This window comes from Hibiscus syriacus, unplaced genomic scaffold (genome assembly GCF_006381635.1).
Source record: "Hibiscus syriacus cultivar Baekdansim isolate YM2019G1 unplaced genomic scaffold, ASM638163v2 tig00112236_pilon, whole genome shotgun sequence".
Classification (NCBI taxonomy): domain Eukaryota; kingdom Viridiplantae; phylum Streptophyta; class Magnoliopsida; order Malvales; family Malvaceae; genus Hibiscus; species Hibiscus syriacus.
In genome coordinates this window covers 202,195-227,895 of record NW_024063279.1, presented here as the reverse complement: position 1 = coordinate 227,895, position 25,701 = coordinate 202,195, and the positions used below count along the sequence as shown (strand labels likewise).

The following is a 25,701-nucleotide window of genomic DNA, read 5'->3' as shown; positions in this document are numbered from 1 at the left end:
GTATAAAGGTCTTATATCCAATTTTTATTTGTACTGGATTTGGTCTTCTGTTGAATTTGACTATATGTAAACTTCTTACAGGAATCTGTGAAACGATCCTTGGTGAAAAGGTTTTAGGGGCATGTTTTTGCAAGTTGAATGACAATATTTATTTTTTTCTGACATTGCGGGAAAGGGTAATTCCAGTTACAAAATTATAACTGATTCTCTAATGGATGAGACACTAGAGGGAAATACTGATGCTATTCACAAAGAAGATCAGGGAAAACCCGTGGAGGAGATGCAAAGTATGAACATCAACAATGACGATTTTAATAAGTTAGAGGAGGGTAATAGACAATACAGCTCAGATGACTACTTGGATCAGAATACAGACTCAGAATCTAGAGCTGTTGAACAAGGTGACACTGACAAGATGAATAAGGATGAGGATTTGGATTCCAAAGTTCAAGAAGAAATGAACGGAAGTACAAAAGATATTGCTGAGGAGGAGCCAGAACTTGTCTTTGATGGCACAGAGGTTCCTGAGATGCTGGCTAATCGGAGTTCATCAACTCATTCCTTGGATCCTGATCCAGTGGAAGAGGGATCTATGTGGCCTGAGAAAGTAGTGGCACTTAAGAATTTTGTTAAGGTAAAGGGTGCTGCAGTGACCAGTGTCCTGCATCGCCTTTCTCTAAAAAGAGAGGTGGTTGAACATGCCACCGTTGATGTCGATAAGGACACTTCAGATTCTTCTAAATTTGGTGAGAAAATCGCAATGTCGCCGAGGACTGAAGAAAGATCTGCTTGGAATCCCTTAAACTACATTAAGGTGTCACCTGATACTGATTCAGGAAGCAAAGCTGATCAGGGGAAGAGTACCTTTGAAGAATCACTTATACCTATAAAAGGAAGAATTATATTATATACAAGGTTAGGATGCCAAGATTGCAGAGAAGTTAGGTTGTTTTTGCAAAGGAAAAGGCTTAGATATGTTGAGATCAACATTGATATATATCCCAGTAGAAAGTTGGAGCTAGAGAAGGTCTATGGGTCTTGTGCCGTTCCTAAGGTCTTCTTTAATGAAGTGCTGATTGGAGGCTTGAGTGAACTGAAAGGCTTAGATGAGTCTGGCAAGTTTCTTGAGAAGATTGATTTTTTGATTGCTGAAGCACCATCAACTGAAGCTCCTTTACCACCTCTTTCTGGTGAAGATGATGTATCTGGTGATGGGTCTGTTGATGAACTAGCTCTAATTGTTCGAAAAATGAAAGAAACTATAGTTGTTAAGGATCGGTTATACAAGATGCGCAGGTTCACTAATTGTTTCCTAGGTTATGAAGCAGTGGATTTTCTATCTGAAGATCAGTACCTGGAAAGGGAAGAGGTTAGTTTGGATTTAATTATGTTTTATGAGACTGCCATTGGTATCGTGAATGCCATGTGCTGATTATATACTTTCTGGTCATTGTCAATCATTACTATTATTATTTTCGCCATATTGGGTTAGGACTTAGGATCAGACTTTTCTCAATCAGAATGCTCTTTCAGTTGCTTCCTATGGTGAAATGCAAAGTTAAGGCATGGAAACATTTCTTTGCAGCTTGTTATAGTGTTGCTATTTTTGAACTTGGAAAATGATATCATCTTCTCACTATAGTAGACGGCTTTCAATTTAATTGTAGCATATTAAAAAGTGCTCTAGATAAGACCTTTTATTGATGTTATTCCAGTCTGATTAAAAAAAGCAACAGTGTACTTTACTTGATAGTTTATGGGTAAGCAGACATATTTAGATGCCAATTTATTCCTTAGCATTAATTTTTATGATACCACATGGTAACGTTTTTAAGAAAAATAGTAATAGTCTCTTTTTCTTTATTCTCTTGTTTTTCTGTTTTAAATCGGTGACTTTTGGAGATTTTATATTTTCATGATTTTGGCTTTTAACTGGTCAAATCAGAGGACCACTGGTTTTGAGTTTAGAATTTTTGGTTGTGTGCTTGCTCTGTTTGTACATGTTTACACGTGATTATATTACGTCTAACCCCCCTCCCCTTTTGCTTGTTCTCTCATTTTGGCACAGGCCATTGAATTCGGGCAAAAGCTTGCCAGTGAGCTCTTTTTTCGACATGTTCTCGAGTGAGTCCCTGTCCTCCCAGTCTATTTTGTTTTTTGTAACCCTTTTAGTGGTTGAAAATCATTCTCATTTTTTTCCGCGATGCTTAATAATAGTGAGAATTTGTTTGAGGATGGTGACCATTTGTATCGGTTCTTGGAACATGATCCTACTGTGTCATCTCAATGTCACAACATTCCAGGGGGTATAATTGAACTGAAACCGAAGCCCATTGCTGAAATTGCATCAAGGCTGAGAGTTTTGTCCTATGCAATTTTTGAAGCCTATGCATCAGAAGATGGAAGGCATATCGATTATAGAAGTATTCATGAAAGTGAGGAATTTGCAAGGTTTGAGGCAATGATGTTGCTGACTCTAGTATCTTGTAAAGTTTATTCACTTCCTTTAGGTGATCAAGCATTCTTTGTTAATGGCAAAAACTTTTAGGTACTTAAGAATTGTTCAAGAGGTCCAACGAGTGAACGTGCAGGACATGGCAAGGGAGGAGAAGCTCGCCTTATTCATAAATTTGTACAATATGATGGCCATCCATGCAATATTAGTCTGGGGTCATCCTGCTGGTCCACTGGAACGAAGGAAGCTGCTTGGAGATTTCAAGTATGTTGTTGGTGGGTGTACATACTCGCTTTCATCCATTCAGAATGGCATTTTAAGGGGAAATCAAAAGCCACCATACAATCTTTTGAGACCATTTGGTGTAAAAGATAAACGATCGCAGGTATGATTGTGAGTGAAATTGATGCTTACAGTTGCGTAGCGTGATTCTATCCACTGTTTTGGATGCTTGTATTTCTCGGTTAGCTTATTATGTGATTTACTGTTAATTATGCAAACTGGTAAAACTACAAAGCTTTAGTGAAATTATGGAATGGATATAACTTTCAGAATCTGTGCGACTATTTCTCTCGTTCCTTAAAGTTTGGTGCTCTTCTAATTTAGTCGGTTGTTTCAGAAGGAAGACCCAAAGGTCCTGCATAAGAAGTGACCTTGCAATGCGCTGTGGGGTTGTTGATTATGTTTACTTCACCTCGTAAATTTTCGCATGTAGTTAATCATGTTGACAACCGGCTTGTAAGGGTGTGGCCTGAATTCGTTTTGTTAAAGCATCCCATTATCAAACCCGTCCCCCCCCCCCCAATCCCCCCCCAAAAAAAAAAAAGAAAAAAAAACATCCTCAAGAGTTGAATGCCTCGTGGAAATTCAGAGTATCTTACTCTTTGTTATATGTTTTTTCAGGTGGCTCTACCATATCCTGAGCCTCTAGTTCACTTTGCCCTAGTTTCTGGTGCACGATCAGGGCCTGCTCTTCGATGCTATTCTCCTGGGAACATTGACAAAGAGCTGATGGATGCAGCACGGGATTTCTTAAGAGCTGGTGGCCTTATTGTTGACATGAACGGCAAGGTTGCATATGCTAGTAAGATCCTCAAATGGTAAGTTTACTTCAAGCAAGTTCTTGGTGAAAAAAAATCATATTTCTTCCCTAGACCTTTATTTACTGTTATGAAATACAAAATCAGATTCTAAAATTTTCTCTAAACACGCACACTAACATAAGCATTCTAAAACTCATTAAAATTAGCTGACCCTATTCCCATATGTAATGGGGTGAGGGGGAGGTAAGGTAGTAGGTTGCCCCCAACGCCAGGTTGAGAGCAGCTTCTGTGGAAGACCTCCGGCAGTCAGAATTATGAATTGCCCACCGTTAGACTCGTTCTCACGACCACAAGGTTAAGAGCCTTAATTCTAAAACTCATTGGCATAGGCAAAAAAGAACTTCTAGAAACCGCTGCTTTCTTTTGAGCTAATATAACTCGATGTATGCAGGACAACATAGGGAAATAGTAATAATAAGATGGATGCTTGACATATTACCTAAATGACACCAATCCTATCGTCTTGTTTAACATTTTGGTAAACTTCAAAATTGAGTTGGTAATAGCGGGTACCAATTAGAGCCTCCCTTTATATATCAGTACGGATGAAGTTCAGTTCAACAGTAAACGAATGATGTGCAATACTGCCATGGACTGTGCACCAAACACCAAGCTGCAGTGAATTGATATTTCTTCGAATTAGCAGTAGATGGATGATGCAGTAAGCTTGATTTATATACTTCAGGGAAAAATAACTTTGTTGCTTGCTACTAATTGACGAACAGGTTTAGTGTTGATTTTGGCAAGACCGAGCTAGAGGTACTGAAACATGCCTCGAATTACTTAGAGCCATATGAGTCTGAAGCTTTGCTGGAGATGATTGCTGGTGGTGAGTTGAAGGTGATATACCAGCCGTATGATTGGAGATTGAACTGCTAGGCCTTTGACTAGTTTTTTTCCTACTCCCCTTATACTCGATCGACGATCACAACGGTTAACCTGATTTACATAATCTTAGTAAGGGCAATCTCTATTTATTATGTCGTGGAAACTTGAAGATACACACATACATACAGCTTTTTCTGTCAGCCAGGATGCAGCTTTTATCAAATAAAATACCAAAGTGGCTTAAAGTTTTTAGTCTTGTTGGATATTAAGAACAATATCTTAAAATATTTGCCCAACACCTTCACATACATTATTATTTTTATTTGTATATATTTTTGGAATTTAGTTTGTTACATAGTTTTTTTAATGTATTTATACTGTTATTAAATTTCCTAACTGAATTTGATATCATAGATCAATTGGCACTAAATTAGAAAATAAAAAAATATCAAAGATAAAAAAACTTTCGTTGAAATACATTTTATCATTTCACCTGCAACCATTTTCCCGTTTAATTCTACTAAATATAAGTTTTTAAGAAAAATATAAATTTTATACATAATTGTTTCTTTTCAAATTTCATATTGATATGTATTATAATTATCACCCAATAATAATTAATTTCATATACCACAGTCAAAATAGAAATTTCGGAGACATAATAATCCATAAATATAATTAATTTAAGTTTGGTTTCCACTTTCTACTATTTTTTTCGCTGCAAAATTTGTATTCTTAAGCTCTATGGATGGATTCTTAATATAAGTCTAAATATTAGATTAAATTTAAAAAAAACATATTTTCGTTAGACATATAAATCATATTTTATTTAATTTTATATGTATGATATATTTATTTAAATGCTTCATTACAAGTAATTAAGGGTGTTCAAATTCAGTTACCTACATTGTAGGGTATCCAAAATGTCAAGTACCCGAAATTTTTGGGTTACAAAAATTTTACCCATGATCTGGTCAGTGAAAGGCAAGTACATGTGAATTGGGTACTCGTAAAACTCGGATACTCGTATTTTTGGGTCACGTGTTCCTAGTTAATGTTTATTTTATTTTATTTATATTGATTTTTTAGAAAAAAAAATCATAAAAAACATAAATTTTAGAAGTTTATAATACATAATATAAACATAAAATTTATAAATTGAAATTATATAATTTAAATAAATAAAAAATAAAATATAAATTTACAACTAAAGTTAAAATAATTTAAGAATAAAATAAATAAGCTAAGAAACAGTTTAAATGTTAAGATGAAACAATTTGAAAAAAATTAGAGATTTAGAATGTTAGGATAAAATAATTTTAAAATTAAAAATAAAATTTTTAATTTAAAGTAAAAATAGTAATAAAATAAAAAGGAGAGCCAGGTCGACAGATCGATCGATACCTGATTAAGATAATTTTGTGAACCTAACCCAATCCGAAAACTCGCTAAAAATAACAGGTTGGGTACTCGACCTGCAAAACTGGATATTTATCTCTAAAATAATCGATAATTTTATATTAGGTCAGTGGATTGACGAGTCAAATAATTCGAATTAGGTATTTTTGAATACCCCTGCAAGTAATTGTGTACACACATTTACACATGACTCAAATACTAATATACATGACTGAGTGTAGTGTTACCTACCTCAATGATACTTAATCAATTAGGAAAAACATAAAATTTAAACTATGAAATAAACAATAAATATTTTAAAGGTTACCTTAATAATTTATTTTTAAAAAATAAATTATATCTATTATTGGTCCATTCCAATTTTCACTCTAAAAAACTACACTAGAGTGGTTTAATTTTTTTCCTATACTTTTAATTATTGTCGTTATAATTATCTTTTGTTTTTCTCTTTTTCATTAATTTTACATCTTTTAATAATTTATTATTTATATTACCTAGTATCCAGATTTTAATCACGAATATATTATAAATTATTGAAATTCTAATATATATTTACGTTTACGTCATATAAAAATGAAATATTTGAACTGAAAGTAAGCATTAATTTAAACACGTGTTTCACAAGTGGAAATTCCTGTATAAAGTAAGCGTCCGCAAGCTGCTTGACCTTTTGAAGCCCATGATACGCCATGCATTTGCATTCAAACTCTTTAAGTTGATATCTATATTAATTATTCGAAAACAAAAAACATACATATAATTATGTGTTAATAATACGATGGATTACTTTCGTCTATGTTTTGTTTATTTTTTCCAATGAATTAAAAAAAATATTTGGCCACTTTCATTTTTATTTTATCAAGATGTGTCACTTTCGTTTTTAATTAATGAATATGTGGTCATTGAGGGTTAATTGTTGTTAGGTTTTTAATGGATTGTTGACAAATCACAGTGAATATATAAAATTAAAAAATATAAACTACACAAATGGTGACAAGAGTCGAATTTGCCAAATAAATTAATACTCTAATCTCAAATAAATAATAAAGATAGTATAAAGAAGTAGAGGTTGATATACCACGACTAAGGAAATTTAAATAATTTACTTGTTTCGATCATTAGGTTTTAACTATAAAATTAAAAATAAGAGTTTAAAAATAATGGAAGTAATATAATAATAAAAATAAATAATAATGAGAAAATAAATAAAGCAAATAAAGTAAAAGAACTCAATCAAGATGATATAGCCTCAGGCTTTATTTAGTCTCAAATTTTAATCGATTATCGAAATAAAATTTTTCCTTCGTGTGGTACGCCAATAACAGTCAAAAGGGTGTAACCCATGTAGCTAACTCTTCTCTTAGGTTAACCGAAATTTCCAAGTGTATCTCTGAAATCTGGTCATTGTTGGTCTAACCACGTCTATTGTTGTTAGATCCAAATCAACTTTAAGTTTTGGAAAAATCCGACTCGAGTTATAATATCTCATCGAGAATCAAATTCGATCTTGATTCCCCTTAGCGGATTGCTACTAAGTTTGTTCACAAGAAGTTAAATTACAACCAACCGACTTGACTTCCAAACTTCAAGCAAAAACATTCTTCAAATCAACGTGCACTTTCTTTTAAGGGAATGTTCGATTGCCACTCACAATTTTCTGAAAATCGAAGAATACAGTGTGAAGGAATGAAGATCAAAGCCCAATTCTCATGATTAAAATTGTGCTTTGCAAAAGCCTTTGGAAAGTTTAGCTAGGTGTGGATTGGATCATGATTAACCTTATGAAAAGAAAATAATTAAAGAAAAGTAAAGATAAAAGAAAAGAAGAACTTCAATAATTAACCAAGGAAAATTAAATTTCAATCTGTCTTTTGACCCTTGAACTTAAGGGGTATTTATAACTCAAGAGTTCAAAGTAAATAAAATAATTAATTCCTAAATAAAATATGATAATAAAGATAAAAGAATTAAACTAAAAATCCTATAGAGAGTTCTTAGTAAATAAAATAACAAATTCCTAAATAAAATAATGGTAAAGTATATAAATAGTCCTCAAACTTTTAGGGCGTTTGCATTTTAGTCACTAAACTTTTGAAACTTACAATACAATCATCAAACTTTTAGTTGGTTTTCATTTTGGTCATTGTCGTTAACTCTCGTTAATTTTTGTTGATGTGGCACTTAACTCTGATAACTTTATAATATTATAGCTTTTTCCTTCTCTTCATCTTCTTTTCTTCTTCTTCTCGCGCACTCTCTCAATGAAATCTCAGATCCAAAACCTTGCCAAAATAAGCATAGAATCTCATCTGCAAATGAAACTTTCAAGTGATAATTATTAGGTTGAAAATTTATTTACCTGATCAGGACGTAAAACGACTACGTTTCCTAGAACGATAACGGATCTAGATTTATCTAACAATTTAGCAAACTGCAGTCTTTATTCCGGATCCGAACAACTCTCTCCGCAGATATGAAAAAGTTCAAATAAGAAATCCAGGTTATGCTAGTCTCCCTTAGCCTCGTTTTCACCACTTCCAGCTGCGCCACCCTTAACAACTTTTTGGTTTCCTGAATCGACAGAGAAGCCACCTCTGGCACCGCCGATTTTGCCGTTATGTGTGATTCTAACCCATCCAAACGGATGCGATCCTTTGACATATCAATCTTCTTTAACCTCTCCTTCAAATTCTTCCCTATTTGTAACTGTTAGATTTGTCTAGAAATTAAGTTGACAAGTTGGAAATTTCATCTTGGTTGGTGGCCAACTTATTGGAAATTTCATCTTGGTTGGTGGCCAAACTTTGAACATGTGAATTTCATATTTGGTGGCTAACTTGTACACATTGGAAAATTCTTTGGTAGGTGGCCAAACTTTGAACATATTGTTCTTGAAACTCAACTATAAATAGGCCTAAGTATTTCCATTAGAAATCATCCCAAAAACAAGTTCTCTCTTCCTCTTGTATTCTTCATTCTCCCACTTTGGGAATTCCAAAGAATTCCATTTGTTGTAATATTGGCGATATAGTGAAGTTATCATCCGGTGTGGTGCCCGAGGAGTAGACGATATTCTCGTCGAACCTCGTAAATTTGGTGTGTTCTCTCCTTTATTGTTTTTTATTCGGTTCTTTTCTATTGTGTTTCAATATTCAATAGTTTGACAGGTTTATCCGTTGTGCAACCTTTGGTGGTTTTAATCTTGACATTTTAGGTCAATTTTAAAACTACGTTTGTGTGGGAAATAACCCGTTTTCCCCAATAATTGGTATCAGAGCTTCGGTTGAGGTTATCCTAGTGGTTCCGTTACTGAAAAGATACAGTTCGTGATATTGAATATTGTTCGTTAGAATTAAAATGCCAAAATACGGATCAGTTGAGACATCAAGCTCTTCATCTGGACCGGTGAGGAGGGTGATGTCAAATGCAAATTTCTCGGTGGAGTTGTTCGATGGATCCAGTCATTTTGGCATGTGGCAAGGCGAGGTGTTAGACGCTTTATTCCAACAAGGTCTAGACATCGCCATTGAGGAAGAAAAGCCCGAATATATGGAGGAGAAAGAATGGGGAACAATCAATCGTTAAGCATGCATCACGATTCGATCTTGTCTTTCCAGGGAGCAGAAGTATGGCTACAAGAACGAGACTTCTGCAAGTAAGATGTGGAAAGCTTTGGAGGAAAAATTCCTGAAGAAAAGCTCTCAGAATCATCTCCACATGAAGAAAAGATTGTTTAGATTTGATTATCAACCAGGCACCAGTATGAATGAACACATCACTGCGTTCAATGAGCTAGTGGAAGACTTATTGGGCATGGATGAAACCTTCAAAGATGAAGATTTGGCTTTGATGTTGTTGTCATCTCTTCCAGATGAATTTGAGCACCTTGAGACAACGTTACTTCATTGTAAGGATAATGTTACCCTTAAAGATGTAACTGCTGCTTTGTATAGTTATGAACTCAGGAAGAAAACCAAGAAGGAGAGCAAGTACGAAGCAGCAGAGGCCATGGTGGAAAGAGGTCACTCGAAAAGTCAAAAGCCAAAGTGGAGAGGGAGATCAAAGTCGAAGTCCAGACTGGAAAAGATGAATGTGCCTTTTGTCATGAGAAAGGCCATTGGAAGAAAGATTGTCCGAAGCTGAAGAAGAAATGAAAAGTTGCTCCAGATGCATGTGTTGCAGAGCATGATGCACATGAATCTGACATATCATTGGTTGCTTCATCAACAACATTCCATTCCGATGAGTGGATATTAGATTCGGGTTGCACCTATCATATGTCCCCTAATCGGGAGTGATTCTCTGATTTACTGGAACTAAATGCAGGAGTTGTTTATATGGGCAATGACAATGCCTGTAAAACTGTTGGGATAGGTTCAATTCGATTGAAGAATCAAGATGGATCAACCAGAGTTCTGACAGATGTCCGATACGTGCCCAGTTTGAAGAAAAATCTCATCTCGTTGGGAGCCTTAGAATCCAAAGGCTCAGTAGTCAATATGAGAGATGGAGTTTTAAAAGTCACATATGGCGCACTTGTGATGATGAAGGGCATCAGGAAAAATAATTTGTATTACTACCAAGGTAGTACAATTATTGGAGCAGTTGCAGCAGCTTCCGGAGGTGATGATTTGGATGCAACCCAGTTATGGCATATGCGGTTGGGACATGCTGGAGAGAAATCCTTGCAAATTCTGGCAAAGAAAGGATTGTTGAAAGGTGCAAAGGCTTACAAATTGAACTTTTGCGAGCATTGTGTTCTGGGAAAGAAGAAGAGAGTGAAGTTTGGAACCACTATACATAATACAAATGGTATTGTAGATTATATTCACTCAGATGTATGGGGTCCTTTAAAGACATCGTCTTTGGGAGGAAACCATTATTTTGTAACTTTTGTAGATGACTTTTCCAGAAGAGTTTGGGTGTATCCGATGAAGTATAAAGATGAAGTGCTTCAAATTTCCTGAAATGGAAAATATGATCGAGAACCAGACTGGTAGAAAGATCAAACGTCTTAGGACGGACAATGGAGGGGAATATAAAAGTGACACATTCTTTGACGTTTACCATGAGTATGGTATTGTTCGACACTTCACTGTTAGACATACACCACAACAGAATGGGGTGGCAGAGCGTATGAATCGAACACTATTGGAGAAAGTTCGATGTATGTTGTCTAATGCTGGGTTAGGCAAGGCATTTTGGGCTGAGGCTGTGACATATGCTGGCCATCTCATTAATCGTCTACCGTCATCAGCGATAGGAGGAAAACACCATTGGAGGTATGGTCTGGAAAACCTGCTACTGATTATGATTCCTTACATGTATTTGAATCCACTGCTTATTATCATGTGAAGGAATCCAAGCCTGATCCGAGAGCAAAGAAGGCTCTCTTTATGGGAATCACCCATGGAGTGAAGGGATTCCGCCTTTGGTGTTTAGACACCAAGAAGATAATTTGTAGAAGAGATGTTCCCTTTGATGAATCGCCCTAGTAAAGAAGGTAACAAGTGAAGCTGTCCAGACAAGTAGTACTCCGCAGCAGGTGGAGCATACTCCAAAACAGGTGGAGTTTCAGCAGATGATGATCCCAGAAGTTGATGCAGCTGATTCTTCAACTCCAATAGAAGAATCAGAAGATGAAGAGGTTCAAACCCAAGAACCATTAGAGACACCAGAAACACTTGTAGTTACAAGGCCAAGGAGAGAAATTCGTAGACCTGCTCGATTTGTTGATATGGTGGCCTATGCTCTTTCAGTTGTTGATGATGATATCCCTATCACTTACCAAGAAGCAATACAAAGCTTGGAAAGTGATAAGTGGAAAAGTGCCATGGATGAAGAAATGCAATCTCTCCAAAAGAACGACACTTGGAAACTGGCACAATTACCGAAAGGTAAAAGAGCCATTGGATGCAAGTGGGTATTTGTAAAGAAAGATGGATCTCATAACAAGAAAGATGTTCGCTACAAGGCACAGTTGGTAGCTAAAGGCTACGCTCAAAAGGAGGGAATCGACTACAATAAAGTATTTTCTCCTGTTGTGAAGCATTCCTCCATTAGAATATTGTTGGCCTTGGTAGCACAGTTTAATTTGGAGCTAGCTCAACTTGATGTAAAGACGGCTTTCTTGCACGGTGATTTAGAAGAGGAGATCTATATCACACATCCAGAAGGATACAAAGATGGTGGTTATGAGAAATGGGTTTGTAAGCTGAACAAATCGCTATATGGATTAAAGCAATCTCCGAGGCAGTGGTACAAGCGATTTGATAGCTTTATGAGGAGGCAAAAGTATAATAGAAGCAAATATGATCATTGTGTGTATTTGCAAAAGCTCAAAGATGGATCTTTAATTTATCTTCTCTTATACGTTGACGATATGTTGATCGCTTCGAAGAGTCAAAAGGAGATAGACAAATTAAAGGCTCAGTTGAATCAAGAGTTTGAGATGAAAGATCTAGGTGAGGCCAAAAAGATTCTTGGTATGGAGATAAACAGAGATAGACAGAGAGGGAAGCTTTGTTTAACAAAGAAGCAGTATTTGAGAAAGGTATTACAATGTTTTGGCATGAATGAAAATACCAAACATATAAGTATCCCATTGGCTTCTCATTTAAAACTTAGTTCTCAATTATCTCCTAAAACTAACGAAGAACGAGTGTATATGGCAAAAGTTCCATATGCTAATGTAGTTGGGAGCTTGATGTATGCAATGGTGTGTACGCGTCCTGACATTTCACAAGCAGTTGGAGTTGTGAGCAGGTACATGCATGATCCTGGAGAAGGACATTGGCAAGCTGTGAAATGGATTCTACGGTATCTCCAACAAACCGTGGATGTTGGTTTAGTTTTTGAACAGGATGAAGCACTTGGTCAGTGTATGGTTGGATATGTTGATTCCGATTATGCTGGTGATTTGTATAAGCGTCGATCAACTACAGGTGTTTACAAAACACTCACTACTCACAAGAAAGCTCTCTAGTATTGAGAGAAAGAAATGATTTGAGATTTTTGGATGATTTTGAAGCTAAATGAGCTAGGGTATTTATAGTTGAAGCTTAGGGACTAATATTTGAAAATACCCTAAAGTCCAATGACTAAAGTGTAATTAACCCATTTAAATTTTTAACAAAATTATACCAAACTTTGAACCAAGCATAATCGGTGCCAAACTTTGTTGAAACAAGCATACTCGGCAGTGCCAAACTTTGATTTTAATTTGGTGCATTGCTTGACTTTCAACAATGTGAGTTAGAAGAGGAACGGGCAAGTATGGGAACATCATCGACATGAACTGTGGGCCTGAGAATAATTTCTTCCCCGATCTATCCGTGATTCCAAGGACCGATATCATTTTCTTTTGTTCTCCAAACAATCCCATGGGCCATGCCGCATCTAGGCAGCAACTAAAGCAACTGGTTGAGTTTGCAAAATCCAATGAGTCGATCATAGTTTATGATTCCTCATATTCTGCTTATATCAGAGATATAAGCCCCAGGTCGATCTTTGAGATTCCTGGTGCCAAAGAGGTTGGTCAGTTTTATTTGACCGTCTTAGTTTATTAGCTAGATTTGATGCAAATCTTAACGTGGACAAGGGCTTTGTTTCATTGCAGGTTGCCATTGAAATTTCATCCCTCTCCAAATTTGCTGGTTTTACAGGAGTGAGACTTGGATGGACAGTGGTCCCTGAAGAGCTCAAATACTCCAACGGATTCCCTGTTATAAAGGATTTCAACCGCATTGTTTGCACTTGCTTTAATGGCGCATCAAGTATTGCTCAGGCTGGAGGCCTTGCATGCCTTTCAACCAATGGCTACCAGGTAAATCACTCTTTTGGAGAAAAGTTTATATTACTCGAACCCGGCATTGTTCATTTTTCTCCCCTGGTTGAAGGCACTATGTAATGTCATTGACTACTACATGGAGAATGCGAAAATTATGGTTGATGGATTTGAATCACTTGATTTGAATGTGTATGGTGGGAAGAATGCACCATATATATGGCTACACTTTCCAGGATCAAGTTCCTGGAGTGTATTCACTGAAATTCTCAAGAAAACAAACATAGTGACAGTTCCAGGCAGGGGATTTGGTCCTGCGGGCGAAGGGTATATTAGAATCAGTGCATTTGGCCAAAGAGAACACATTTTAGAGGCTTCAAGGCGACTCAAATTGTATCTATATGTGCAATTTGATTTCCAAAAAGATGAAAGAGGAAAGGGGGGGGGGAATTTAATCTCTATATTACAATGATTTTGTCCAATCAATGTTCCTGGGAATTTTTCAGTTTTTTTTTTTACGTCTCCAAAGTTGAAGGAATGTTAAATTCTTACCATAATGTTAAATCAAACATACTAAATAACTTTTTTTCTTTCATTTATCCTATGTATTATATTTTATAGAGAAAAGTACACAGACCTTTGAGGTTTGATTAAAATTTCATCTACCCTAGCATTTGAAAAATACTTATCTAGTTTAATGAAAAATACACTAACTCTTCTCTATTTAAATATAAATATAATTATATCTTATTAATTTTTACGTTATTATTTGGCACACCACAATAAGAAAAAATAAATTTATAAATGTAATGCCCCAAATTTTGGTTAATGACCAAAATGTAAGTTTTGAAAGTTTGGTGGATAAAATATACACTTTATAAAAGTTTAGGGACCAAAAGTTTAGGGATTGAATCAAAATTTTACGAAAATTTGAAAAATGATAGATAAGGGTTGTAAATATTATTTCCATATTTTAGATTAGAGAAATTTAGTTAAACAATGTAATTTTTTTTTTTCAGATTTGGCCAAACAATGGAAATTTAGTGACTAAAATGCACTTTTTAAAAATTGTATGGCCAAAGTAGAAAGACAAAGCCAAATTTGTTTATCTTTGACTATGGAATATTTTAGTGGAGGATAATGTAATGACATTTAGTAATTATCAAGGTTCATTAATGGTAAAAATGGAAATTCTCATTAATTGAATTTAATATTCAATTATATTGATTTTAAGCTAAGTGTATGATTAAATCATACTAGATTATTCAAGAAAAAGAAATTTTTAGTTTCAAACGCTCTCTTGGTCGAATCCACCATAGCTCCCCAAGGTAAATTTAATTTTTGATTTTTGAAGCTATATACTTGATTTTTGGATTAATTTATTAGATAGAGAATTAATCTACATGAAATTCTCTATCATTTGGTATAGGTATTACATGGTGAACATGCCTATTTCATGAGATTGAGAATTAGGGTTTATGTATTTTGAATGATTGATGAAAGATTATTATGTTTTTTATGTTGAAGATTTATTCTAAGGCATGTGTGATAATTAAAATGATTTGTAAAGCCTAGTAGTTGATTCATCCATGCTAGGGTTTTAAGGAAAGATTGGATTTTGATGCAATTTGATGTTGTGATGAATATAATAACATGCATTTGTTGTAAAGAAGTTGAATTCATGATTGAAATTGAACAAAGAGTCTACCCTAGAGAATATGAAGCATTCAACCATAGGGGATAATTTGCGGGGGGATAGTGAAAATTTTCCTATGATCTAGAATTGATATTAGAAGTGTTCTATGTGATTTGGAGATCAATTTGGAAGCTTAGTAAAAGGGCTATTTAGCAAGTTTTCAGAATTGTGGGACATTATTGCATAAATGTGAAAATGTAGGTGTTCAATGTTAATTTTTAATATTGAAATGCTGGAATTTTAAGTTAGAAAGTTGATTGGAACCAAATTATAAATTTGGTAAATTTTTATGGTGGAATTCGAAAAGTCCTATAAATTAGGGGACTTGTTTGTAAGTTTGAAAATGTGTTGGCATTATTTTAAACAATAACTTAAAATGCTGGAAATTTATTTTTGTACACTAATTTTTGAATTTAAATATTGAGTTGGGATTTAATTACAAGTTTATAAAGATGGATGGTTGAATTCGAAAAGTCTAAGAAACTTTGGGATGAAATTTCAAGTTTGGGAATGTTAGAGTATTGATTTGAGGATCTTATTAAGATGCTGGAAATTTTAGTAATTAAGGTGAAATGATCATAATGGTGAAGTGTTATTATGAAGTTAATGGAAAAGTTAAGGTGAATTCTAGAAAGAATTCATAATTTGTGGCTTGATTGTGGAATTGGAAAAAGTTGGAAGGGTTTACGATGACAATAAATATATTTTTGGAATTGAATGAATATTTTGAGAAGTTTGAAATTATAATGGAAATATGATTTAGTTTCATATTGATTTAGGCATCGATTTTATTTCTATCGAATCCTATATTTAAGCTTAGATTATGTTAGTTCAATACTAACATATAATTTGAATATTTTATGTTATTATATGACGTCGTCATACCATGATAAATCTAGTGATCCAAGTAACTTGAAAGGGAAGGAAAAAGTGCGGGATTGAGAAGATTATCGTAAAAAATGTTCAATAGTGTGGCAAAGGTGAGTGTATATTTACTTATGTTATTGAACGAACATTGGCTTGCGATGAGCCAGTGACGAAGTTACTATAGGAAGAAGTGACTCCTAAATATTATTTGATTTGTGATTTATGCATATAAGTTCATTTGGTAAGCTAATATCATTATGGAATAAGCGGACGCTAATTAAGGTAAGTGTCTAGAAATTTTGATTTGAACAATAAGTTTAGAAAATCACTATAAATTATACAGAAGTGATTAGAAGATGAACTCTATACCGTTGGATTTTTACATCAGTCTAGTTTCGTTTAAAATAAACGTCTACTAATTTCGAGGTGTACACAAAAAGTTATGAATTTTTAATTGAGAATATGTTAGACAATAGAGCAACACATTCTGCTCAAAATAGTTTATGTAAGTTAGCTTTGAAAATTTGCTATAAATTGTACAAGTTGAACTAAGAGAAGTTCCTTATATGGTTAGATTTTTATTCAAGTATAGTTTCCAAAGGTACAAACAAAATAATTTTTAAGTATGTAGATTAATACAAAATAATACTTTTTGAAGGTTGTGCAAACTGTCAAAGTATGAAATTTAGATAAATTTTATAGTTGAAGTAATCGAAAGCAAGGGACTAAACTCAAAGCTTAGTAAGGCTTATAATTTTGATTCATAAAGTGTCAAAGTGAGTACAGTTTGTTTGTTTTTTTAACGAGGACGACTTGCGATAAATTAATCTCATTATTTTTCAAGTATGTTTTCTATTTTAATTATGGATTATTTTCATAATGTTTATATAAATGTTTTATGGATGACTTAGGGTATGAACTGCCCAAGTTCTATTTTGACAATGATAAAATAATAATAATTCTGAATTTGAAATATTGATTATGAAACAAATAAGATATGTTCTGAAAGCCCATTGTATGTTGCATTGAGAGGCGTAGGTACAATTGGCATGTCATGAGGTGGAGTGATTATGATTATGATCTGGTACATTTGTGTACATTATGTGTAGCACCGTTGGTGCAAATGATATGAATGACTTGGAGTGCATATTCTAATTACGATGTTAGCACTGAAGTGCTTATTGTGCACACTCGTCTGGCTCACGTACCTTGCATTATCTTGCATATACATTGGGCTATAAAAGTAAATGTGAAAGTTACTACAAATATATGAAAGAAAAGAATATGTAAATGAAATGAAAGTTCTAAAATATGTATGAATGAAAAGAATAAGAATTATTTGTTATATTTTAATGTTGACTTACGTTATTTTATCAAAAATCATGAGATAATGATTTTCAGGTTTTCAAGAGGAAAACGACTTAAATAGCTCGGTTTGAAAGTTTTAATTTTTTCCTTTAAATTACAGTTTTATGTCTATATTACATTATAATATTAATGTTTTTTCCCTTACGTTAGTAATGTTACTGCCTCACTGAGTTTTACTTAGCTCGTGACAATTTTCAAGCGTAGGTTCAAATAGAGAAAGGAACGTGAAGTGAGGAGCCTATTGAGCATGTATATTATATTTGTATGTTGCTTTATCAGAATTGTTTTAAATGGTATGTAATAGTAAACTAGGACCATTTATTTTTTATTAGTTTAGTTATATTTGTATTTATAATTAATAGTATATATCGTTTTTTATACACAAAAGTTTAGGTCAGGGGTGGCTCCCCCAGTCTAGGGCCAGGACATACCTAAGACCCAATTGAGATTTACATAGAACTTTACAGATTGCCCACCAAGAGTGACGGTGGTGGGATTTGAACTTAGCCTTACAAGCTCAAATTCCTGAATCTCAACCACTTGTGCTAACACTTGTTGACATAATTGAATAGAATATACATAAGTACGTTTATGTTTTTAAAATGGTTTCTAATTAAGCAATATTTTGGCAGGTTTTTAAACAGTTTATGAATATAGCATTAAATTGCCTAATTATTGCTTAAAACTGGATTCGTTTTGAACGTTTAAATATTATTTTATGATTTTACACGATTGATGAAATAGTTTAAAGTTAAAAAAGGAAAGTTTTTGAAATGAAACAAACTTTTAAGTGTCTATGATCAGTTGTTGTAACATCTTTAACTCATATTTTCGAGATGTATACATGTTATGGGTGTTACAATAAACGATGTCTTAGGACAATGATAAATATCTTTAAAGTGTTGTTAAAATTTTAAAAAGTAAATAAACATGATATTTGTTAAAATTGTAAATAAAGAAACTTTATATAAAACTGAAAACATAAAATATGTTATGTCAGTGTAACAAAAAAAATATTATGTCAGACCTTTAAGAGTAAAAACTAGATGGGAACATGTATTTTTATCAATTAATATATTAAAATATTTTATTATTGAAAATTTTGATCTCTTAAATTAGGATACAAACTTTTTAAAGAATCATAAAAGTTCATGTGTAATTTGAGAATTCCATAATCCTAATAATAGTTAAAGTGTATGTGATACCTTAATCTTAATACTAAGATACAAGCACTAGAGAATCAGTTATAATGACAGAAGGTGTATGTGTATGGATTGCTAAAAGGTTTCTTACAGCTCATCTTAGTTAAAGTAACTGCGATATCATTCTAATCTTTATTAATTGATTTAAATTGATTTTTTCTATCATTTTATTTTAAACCCTAGCCCCTCTCTTTTCCCTCAACCTAATTTTGTTTCAATATTTTTGTGCCACCTTCTTCTTTCTCTTTGATCTTTGTTTAACCGCCACCGACACCAATCTTAATACTAGTTTTCTTATTTTTATATTATGCCATTATTTTTTTCTTGAGTCTTTTTAATTTTGAATAAATATATCTATCCTTGTGACATGATTTTTCTCTACTCTTGTGACATGCGATTCCTCTGCTCTTGTGGAACGATCCTCATATTTTTGATACATTTTTCACATACTTTTTCAGTTGTTTTGGATCTTGTACATAAACTATCACAACATTTATTTTCTAATTGGTTAGTCGGTGGTCACGTATAGTCAGATCTCCTATTTTGGTAAAAGGTTGTTTGCCGATGTAATCTGAATTGTGTAGCGAAGTAGTCTGCCAGATTATTTGGTTCACTTTTCACTCCTTTATCATTTCATCAAGAGTCTCATTCGACAGAGACACAGAGTTTGTATGAAGGTTATTGGGTTTTGATATTGGTTGTCATTCTCAATTGAAGCTTTTAATTTTCTTCGTATTTTTAGGTTTGTTATTTACTTTTGTTTGAGTATTTTGGAGACTATTGTTCCAAATTTATCTCTTTATTTTTATGTGTTGTAATTTTAATTCCTTCCATTATTAATAAGATCAAGTCGTCATTGTTGAAAAAATTTAAACTTTCTAATCTTCATGTGTATACAATAGTGAAACTCAACATTAATTTTTGAGGTGGCTATTTAAAAAAACATACGTATACTAGTTAAAATATCTTAATACTTCTATCAATGTAAACTATATATCAAATTATCATATTAATAAAAGAATTTATGTATATTGATTAAAATTTATCTCGTTAATTAACCGAATATTCCTATATTGGCTTATGTAACCTAGGATCACGTGCTATAAATAAAATATTAACGTCTTTAACCTCAACAACCGAAGACTTAAAAGGAAAATTAAATACAAATATAATGCCCAAGTTTTGAGTTTTTTTATAACATTTAATTTCTATGCTATCAACATCTTTTTTATGAAAAAGGAATCTAATCATTTTTTTACAATAGAATCTAGTCTTTTTTTTGTTTATGATTTTACACAATCTATAACATATAATTATAAAAATATATTAATTTAATTTTATAATAAATTCACACACTATACAAACTTAAACAATAAATTTCAAAATTTATATTTATATAATCAAGATATTTAGATGTATTTTAAAATATTTCCATATATATATATATATATATATATATATTTGTGTGTCTATTTTTTCATTATCGGAAATAAAAATTTAAGAAAAAATATAAATATTTGAAATAAAAATAAAAATAAAAATTGAATTAAAAATATTAAAAAAATTACCTTTAATTTAAATGAAACTAAAAGTCCAATACTTGAATACTTGATTGAAGTCTTCAACTTAAAGAATATGAACAACTAATCATAAAAGAACATAAATAATTTTTTATATCTTAAAATCAGAAATAATAAAAAAATAAATTTTTATTCATTTAAAAATAAAATAATACTACAAAAAGTGATTGTTAACTTTTCAAAAAATAAATAATATTTAAATGAGTTTTAAATTTTAAAAATATATATATTTTTTGAGTTAATCAAATTTAATAACTTATTATACACGATATTATAGAATTGAACTTAATAATTTAATATATATTATAATATATTTTTAAATTTGTTAAATATTTTTGGGCCATATCCTCCACTATTTTTGTAAACCTTCCACCGTTATATATATATATAAGAAAAGCATAAACTCCAATGACCGGAATATCAAAACAATCCAAACAGTAGAGAAGACGGTTAAGTCTTTAAACTAAACTAAACTAAAATATTAACGCAATATTGAACAAATTGTATTTTCATTTAGCCTTAACCAAATACAGAATACCAGGTCCTTTATATAGCACAAATACAACAGAAAAGGCCAGCAGCTGAAACATAATTACAGCAGACTAAGGGGCTGTTTATTAAAATAAAATGATTAAGTGCTGAATGATTTAATAGTCTGAATGATTCAAAGGTTCTGTATGAATTGACTCTGAATATGACATGTTGTTTAATAATGTTTCTGAATGTACAATCTAAATTATAAATATTTTCATTTTTACCTTCATAATGATTTATTATATTATAAGATATGATTTTTTAATAAGACAACATGTGAAAAAAAATATTATGGTAAAATAACGGGTGCTTAATGATTCAGAATGTACTTTAATGCTTAATCATTCAGTAGTGTTTTGATGTTTCATTTAGCATAGTTTTCATTTAGATGTGAGAATCAAACATATTGAATGCTAAACAGTTTAGCATTCAAAGCTGAATGAGAATGGTTCCATTTAATAATAAACAAAACTACCCCTTAAAAACGTAAGCCACGTCAGCCTATTCCTATTACTCAAACAATATGTATATACACACACTGTTATATTTTATTTTTTTAATATTTTTCTGGAGAGATCATGATGCCCACTAGTCCTTTATACCTTCAGCCACTATGTATATATGTATTTTTGGGACAATAACATGTGCATATATTTTTTATTTAAAATTCGTGTTGACATCAAGGACAGAACATCATGGTGCCAAGGGGAGCCTTGACTCCGTCCATTATTTTTATTAAATATTAATTAATATTAAAAATATAAAATTTTAAAAATAAAGAAAGAAAATTTTACCAATCCTTTTCAAATTAAAAAAATTATAAATACGAAAAATAAAATACTTTAACCTCTGATATAATCATTTCTTAGTTTCGCCCTTGATATGTTGTATATTATTTTATTATATCTTAATCATTGTTGTTAGTATAAACTTCATGCTATACAAAAAGAATAATTTTCAAATAAATAAAATAATAAATAATTGATTAAAGATAAATTTAATAATTTTCTTTTTTTCACAAAATAAATTTAATAATCTCAAATTAAAAAAATAAGTATATTCTATATTTGATTATAATATATAACCCCTATCAACGGTAGTTAGAAGAAGATTTAATTGACTGCATAAACACTATCATCTGCCTTCTATATGAGGATTATAATTTTTTTATATTTCAAAACGAGTTGTTTCACCTGCTTTGCTCGTTGTTGGAGTATAACACCTCATAAGATCCCGAGAAGAATCCTCATTTTTTGGATTTAATAATAATTAAATAGAAAAAGGCATCTTTTATTCTTTTAATCTCATAAATGATTATCAGTGTTTTTTTTTTCTGCATACACAATGACTCAAATTCGAGACTTTGTTTAAACGATATCAAGTTACTTACGACTTGAACCAACCCCTGTTGGTTATCAGTATTGATTCTTTGTTAGGCATCCTGTTCACGTCATAATAAATAAATATAATATATTTTTGAAAATTAAATAAAAACATATTAAATAAATACATATTATAGAAATACATAAAATTAAGGGTAAAGTATAGTAATGGTCACTGAACTTTTTTTAAGCTTTCATTTAGGTCCCTCAACTTTAAAAACTTGCAATACAATCTCCCAACATTTACTCTGTTTGCAATATGGTCCCTCAACATTTAGTCCGTTTGCAATATGGTCCCTGACGTAACTGTTGGGGGACCATATTGCAAACGGACTAAATGTTGGGGAACTGTATTACAATTTTTAAAAGCTTGGGGACTTAAATGAATGTTTTAGAAAAGTTCAGTGACCATTACTATACTTTACCCTAAAATTTATATTACAATAATTCCCTAACAATCTTCTTTAAAGATACAACATTATTTTACTTTAAATGTTTGATGTAGTGACAAAATCACCATAAATAGAAGTAAATATATTTCAAGACTTTAACGAAGTAATTGGCTCATAAAACTTAAGATAATTTACAATAATTTTATACTTTAAATAAACATTATATTAATATTTTGATAGGGATAAATACCAAAATTATATATGAGCTTCGGTTAAATATATAAAATGATACATGATTTGAAGTTTATACAATTATATACATAAAATCCCAATTTAATTTCATAAATTGTTAATATTATTATATTTATTAAAAGTATTAATATAGTTATCAATGTAATATTATTTTATGTTCATACATTGTATGCAAAAATAATTTTATTTATCTAATATAGAAAATATATATAACTACTTTTTAAAATATATACAATTGAATAGAAATCAAAACTTTATGTGTACAAATAAAATTAATATTGGAGTTTATTATATATAATTGTATATTATTATAATTTATGTACTATATTACATATTTGAACTAAATTCATATACACTTTTAATATTTATCTCATCAATTAATATCAATACTCTCCGATTTCTTTTTTCTTTTATACTGAACAATTTATACTAAAGAAAAGGAGGAAGTAAAATTTTACTCCTAATAAAAAATGAACCAATAACCTAAGAAATAAGATGTCACTGAAAGCTTTTAAATACTTATCCTATACTTATAGCATTTTTATTATTATTATAAAATTCCCTAGTCAAATTAAATCATTTAAGAACTTTTTTATTTATAAAATTCATCAAAATTGAGGAACTAATACATAAATGCTTCAAAATATTGAAATTGTGTAAGAAATAATATTTTAAGCACTTTGGATGAATCTCGGATGACCCAAATCACTCCTAAACCTTATGAAATTTAGTATAAGATATGTGGATATGCCATGACTATAAAATGCACATAGAATCATACTCAACACATCACACTTACACCCATCTTTTCGGTTGTACATCAATTAATTACACACCAAATATGCAATAAAATTTTCCATCGAGCAAGTCATATACAATATTTATCACTACTAAAATTAGAATATAAACATAACAACATACTCATACATGGTGAATCATACAAAATCCATCACCATACATAGCAAATATATATATTCAAAACATATCTTTAACATACAAAACACTACACCTCTTACTTTTACCTATTGTATGCTTACCAACTATAATAACGCACCACACATAGGTGACATACTTATCAATTTATATAACTTACAACATGAATATAAAACTAACATATCAAAAACATATCAATACATAACCACCTAATAAAAATAAGGGTAAAGTATAGTAATGGTCATTGAACTTTTCTAAAGCTTTCATTTAGGTCCCCAACTTTTAAAACTTGCAATATAATCCCCCAACATTTAGTTTGTTTGCAATATGGTCCCTTAACATTTAGTCCGTTTGCAATATGGTCCCTAACGTAACTGTTGGGGGGACCATATTGCAAACGGACTAAATGTTGGGGGACTGTATTGCAAGTTTTAAAAGTTGGGGGACCTAAATGAATGCTTTAGAAAAGTTCAATGACCATTACTATACTTTACCCTAAAATTAATTTACTAATGTTAATACAGTTGAACCTATATACGTGTGCAATATGCACAGATTCTTGCATAACATTAATTATTTCTCTTCCCTAAACTAACTTCAATGTTGCTCCTCGGTCTCTTCCTCCTACCCGTTCTCCTCCTCCTAATGTATTTCATAGTTCAGCCCCGCCCGTTTAAAATACCTATCAAAGGCCGCCTCGTTTTCGTAACAGGCGGTTCAATGGGCATCGGCCTAGCCATTGCCAAACAAGCCGCATCGGAGGGAGCACGCATTTCCCTTCTGGCTCGCTCCCTGGACCAGCTCGAAAAGGCCAAACAATCAATCTGTGAAGCTTGCGATGTCGAGGTGTCGATCTTTTCTGCCGATGTCCGTGACTACGTTGCCGTTGAGCGTGCTGTAAATAAGGCCGGCCCCATTGATGTTCTAGTAGTGAACCATGGGGTGTACTATGTTGAGGAGCTTGAGACACAAGAACTAGATGTAGTGAAGTCGATGATAGACGTGAACCTGATGGGAAGTTTCAATGTCATCAAAGCTGCTTTGCCGTCGATGAAAAGAATGATAGAGAACACAAAGGGGCTGCCTCCATTGCTCTTGTGTCTTCAATCTCCGGCCAGGTTTAATAAATTGCAGCTTAATTGCCACCTTTTAGCTTTTAACAATTATATTATGCAAAACAAAAGAAAAAGGTTTTAATAATTTCTTAATTATGACAAATTCCATTTTTATGCAAATAAACGAACAACCTAAAAATAATTTTTCTTTAAATAATAATCAAATGACGTATTAGTCTTGAATGGTTTTTTTTTTTCATTTGGAAAAATAAAAAATATAAATTTGTAGTTTAAGTTGCTCTTTTTGATGATGTACAAAATATGATAAATATAGGTGGGTGCATATGGTGCTACGGCATATTCGGCCACCAAATTTGGACTTCGAGGATTAGCAGAAGTATTGCAACAGGAAGTTTTGGTGAATAATATTCATGTCTCTGTGGTTTTCCCTCCCCTTACTGAAACTCCGGGTATTCAACGAGGTATGGTTTTTTTATAAGCACAATTTTAATCTTAATAATTATATTTTATCAATTTAATTCTTATTCTTTCATTTTCAAATTAAATTAAATTAAATTTTTATTTTTTAAAATTAATTTAGTTTTAATACAATTAATAATTATATATCAAAATTTTATGTTAGGAATTTGAGAGCAAAAAAATAACCAAAGCGATATCAACATAAAATAAGACATACACAAAAAAATAAGATTTAACGTGGTTCACCCTTGGCTACTTCCACGAGCGAGATGAATAAATATGAAAAATACAAATACGTGATATCACATGTATCCTAAAATCCAAAATAAATACCAAAACCGGATGGATCCCAGAAACACTATTTCAACA

General features: G+C 32.0%; 3 protein-coding genes across 3 annotated transcripts; all 3 read left to right on the top strand.

Annotated features, from left to right (window-relative positions):
* The first annotated feature begins 46 nt into the window (after positions 1–46).
* LOC120176381 lies at positions 47–4,638 on the top strand. The gene is made up of 7 exons (XM_039182812.1): positions 47–332; positions 388–1,369; positions 2,069–2,124; positions 2,218–2,451; positions 2,549–2,840; positions 3,359–3,555; positions 4,284–4,638. Exons 2-7 carry the CDS (start codon positions 416–418, stop codon positions 4,435–4,437), a joined length of 1,887 nt encoding a protein of 628 aa, XP_039038743.1. The 5' UTR covers positions 47–332; positions 388–415; the 3' UTR covers positions 4,438–4,638.
* A 6,636-nt stretch (positions 4,639–11,274) lies between these two features.
* LOC120176362 (probable LL-diaminopimelate aminotransferase, chloroplastic) lies at positions 11,275–14,063 on the top strand. The gene is made up of 4 exons (XM_039182800.1): positions 11,275–11,315; positions 13,064–13,337; positions 13,424–13,630; positions 13,704–14,063. The coding sequence occupies exons 1-4, from the start codon at positions 11,275–11,277 to the stop codon at positions 14,061–14,063; spliced, it is 882 nt and encodes a 293-aa protein (XP_039038731.1).
* Positions 14,064–24,509: 10,446 nt separating this feature from the next.
* On the top strand, positions 24,510–25,349 carry LOC120176340 (3-dehydrosphinganine reductase TSC10B-like). The gene is made up of 2 exons (XM_039182780.1): positions 24,510–24,915; positions 25,187–25,349. The coding sequence occupies exons 1-2, from the start codon at positions 24,518–24,520 to the stop codon at positions 25,242–25,244; spliced, it is 456 nt and encodes a 151-aa protein (XP_039038711.1). The 5' UTR covers positions 24,510–24,517; the 3' UTR covers positions 25,245–25,349.
* The last annotated feature ends 352 nt before the right edge of the window (positions 25,350–25,701 follow it).

Bases quoted from the DNA above. Each gene is read 5' to 3' on its own strand.
- LOC120176381 (XM_039182812.1), top strand. From the start codon at position 416: ATGAATAAGGATGAGGATTTGGATTCCAAAGTTCAAGAAGAAATGAAC. The intron at 1,370-2,068 runs GTTAGTTTGGAT...ATTTTGGCACAG, and splicing joins AGTACCTGGAAAGGGAAGAG to GCCATTGAATTCGGGCAAAA. The intron at 3,556-4,283 runs GTAAGTTTACTT...ATTGACGAACAG, and splicing joins GCTAGTAAGATCCTCAAATG to GTTTAGTGTTGATTTTGGCA.
- LOC120176362 (XM_039182800.1), top strand. From the start codon at position 11,275: ATGTTCCCTTTGATGAATCGCCCTAGTAAAGAAGGTAACAA. The intron at 11,316-13,063 runs GTGAAGCTGTCC...AATGTGAGTTAG, and splicing joins CCTAGTAAAGAAGGTAACAA to AAGAGGAACGGGCAAGTATG. The intron at 13,338-13,423 runs GTTGGTCAGTTT...GTTTCATTGCAG, and splicing joins AGATTCCTGGTGCCAAAGAG to GTTGCCATTGAAATTTCATC.
- LOC120176340 (XM_039182780.1), top strand. From the start codon at position 24,518: ATGGGCATCGGCCTAGCCATTGCCAAACAAGCCGCATCGGAGGGAGCA. The intron at 24,916-25,186 runs GTTTAATAAATT...TGATAAATATAG, and splicing joins TGTCTTCAATCTCCGGCCAG to GTGGGTGCATATGGTGCTAC.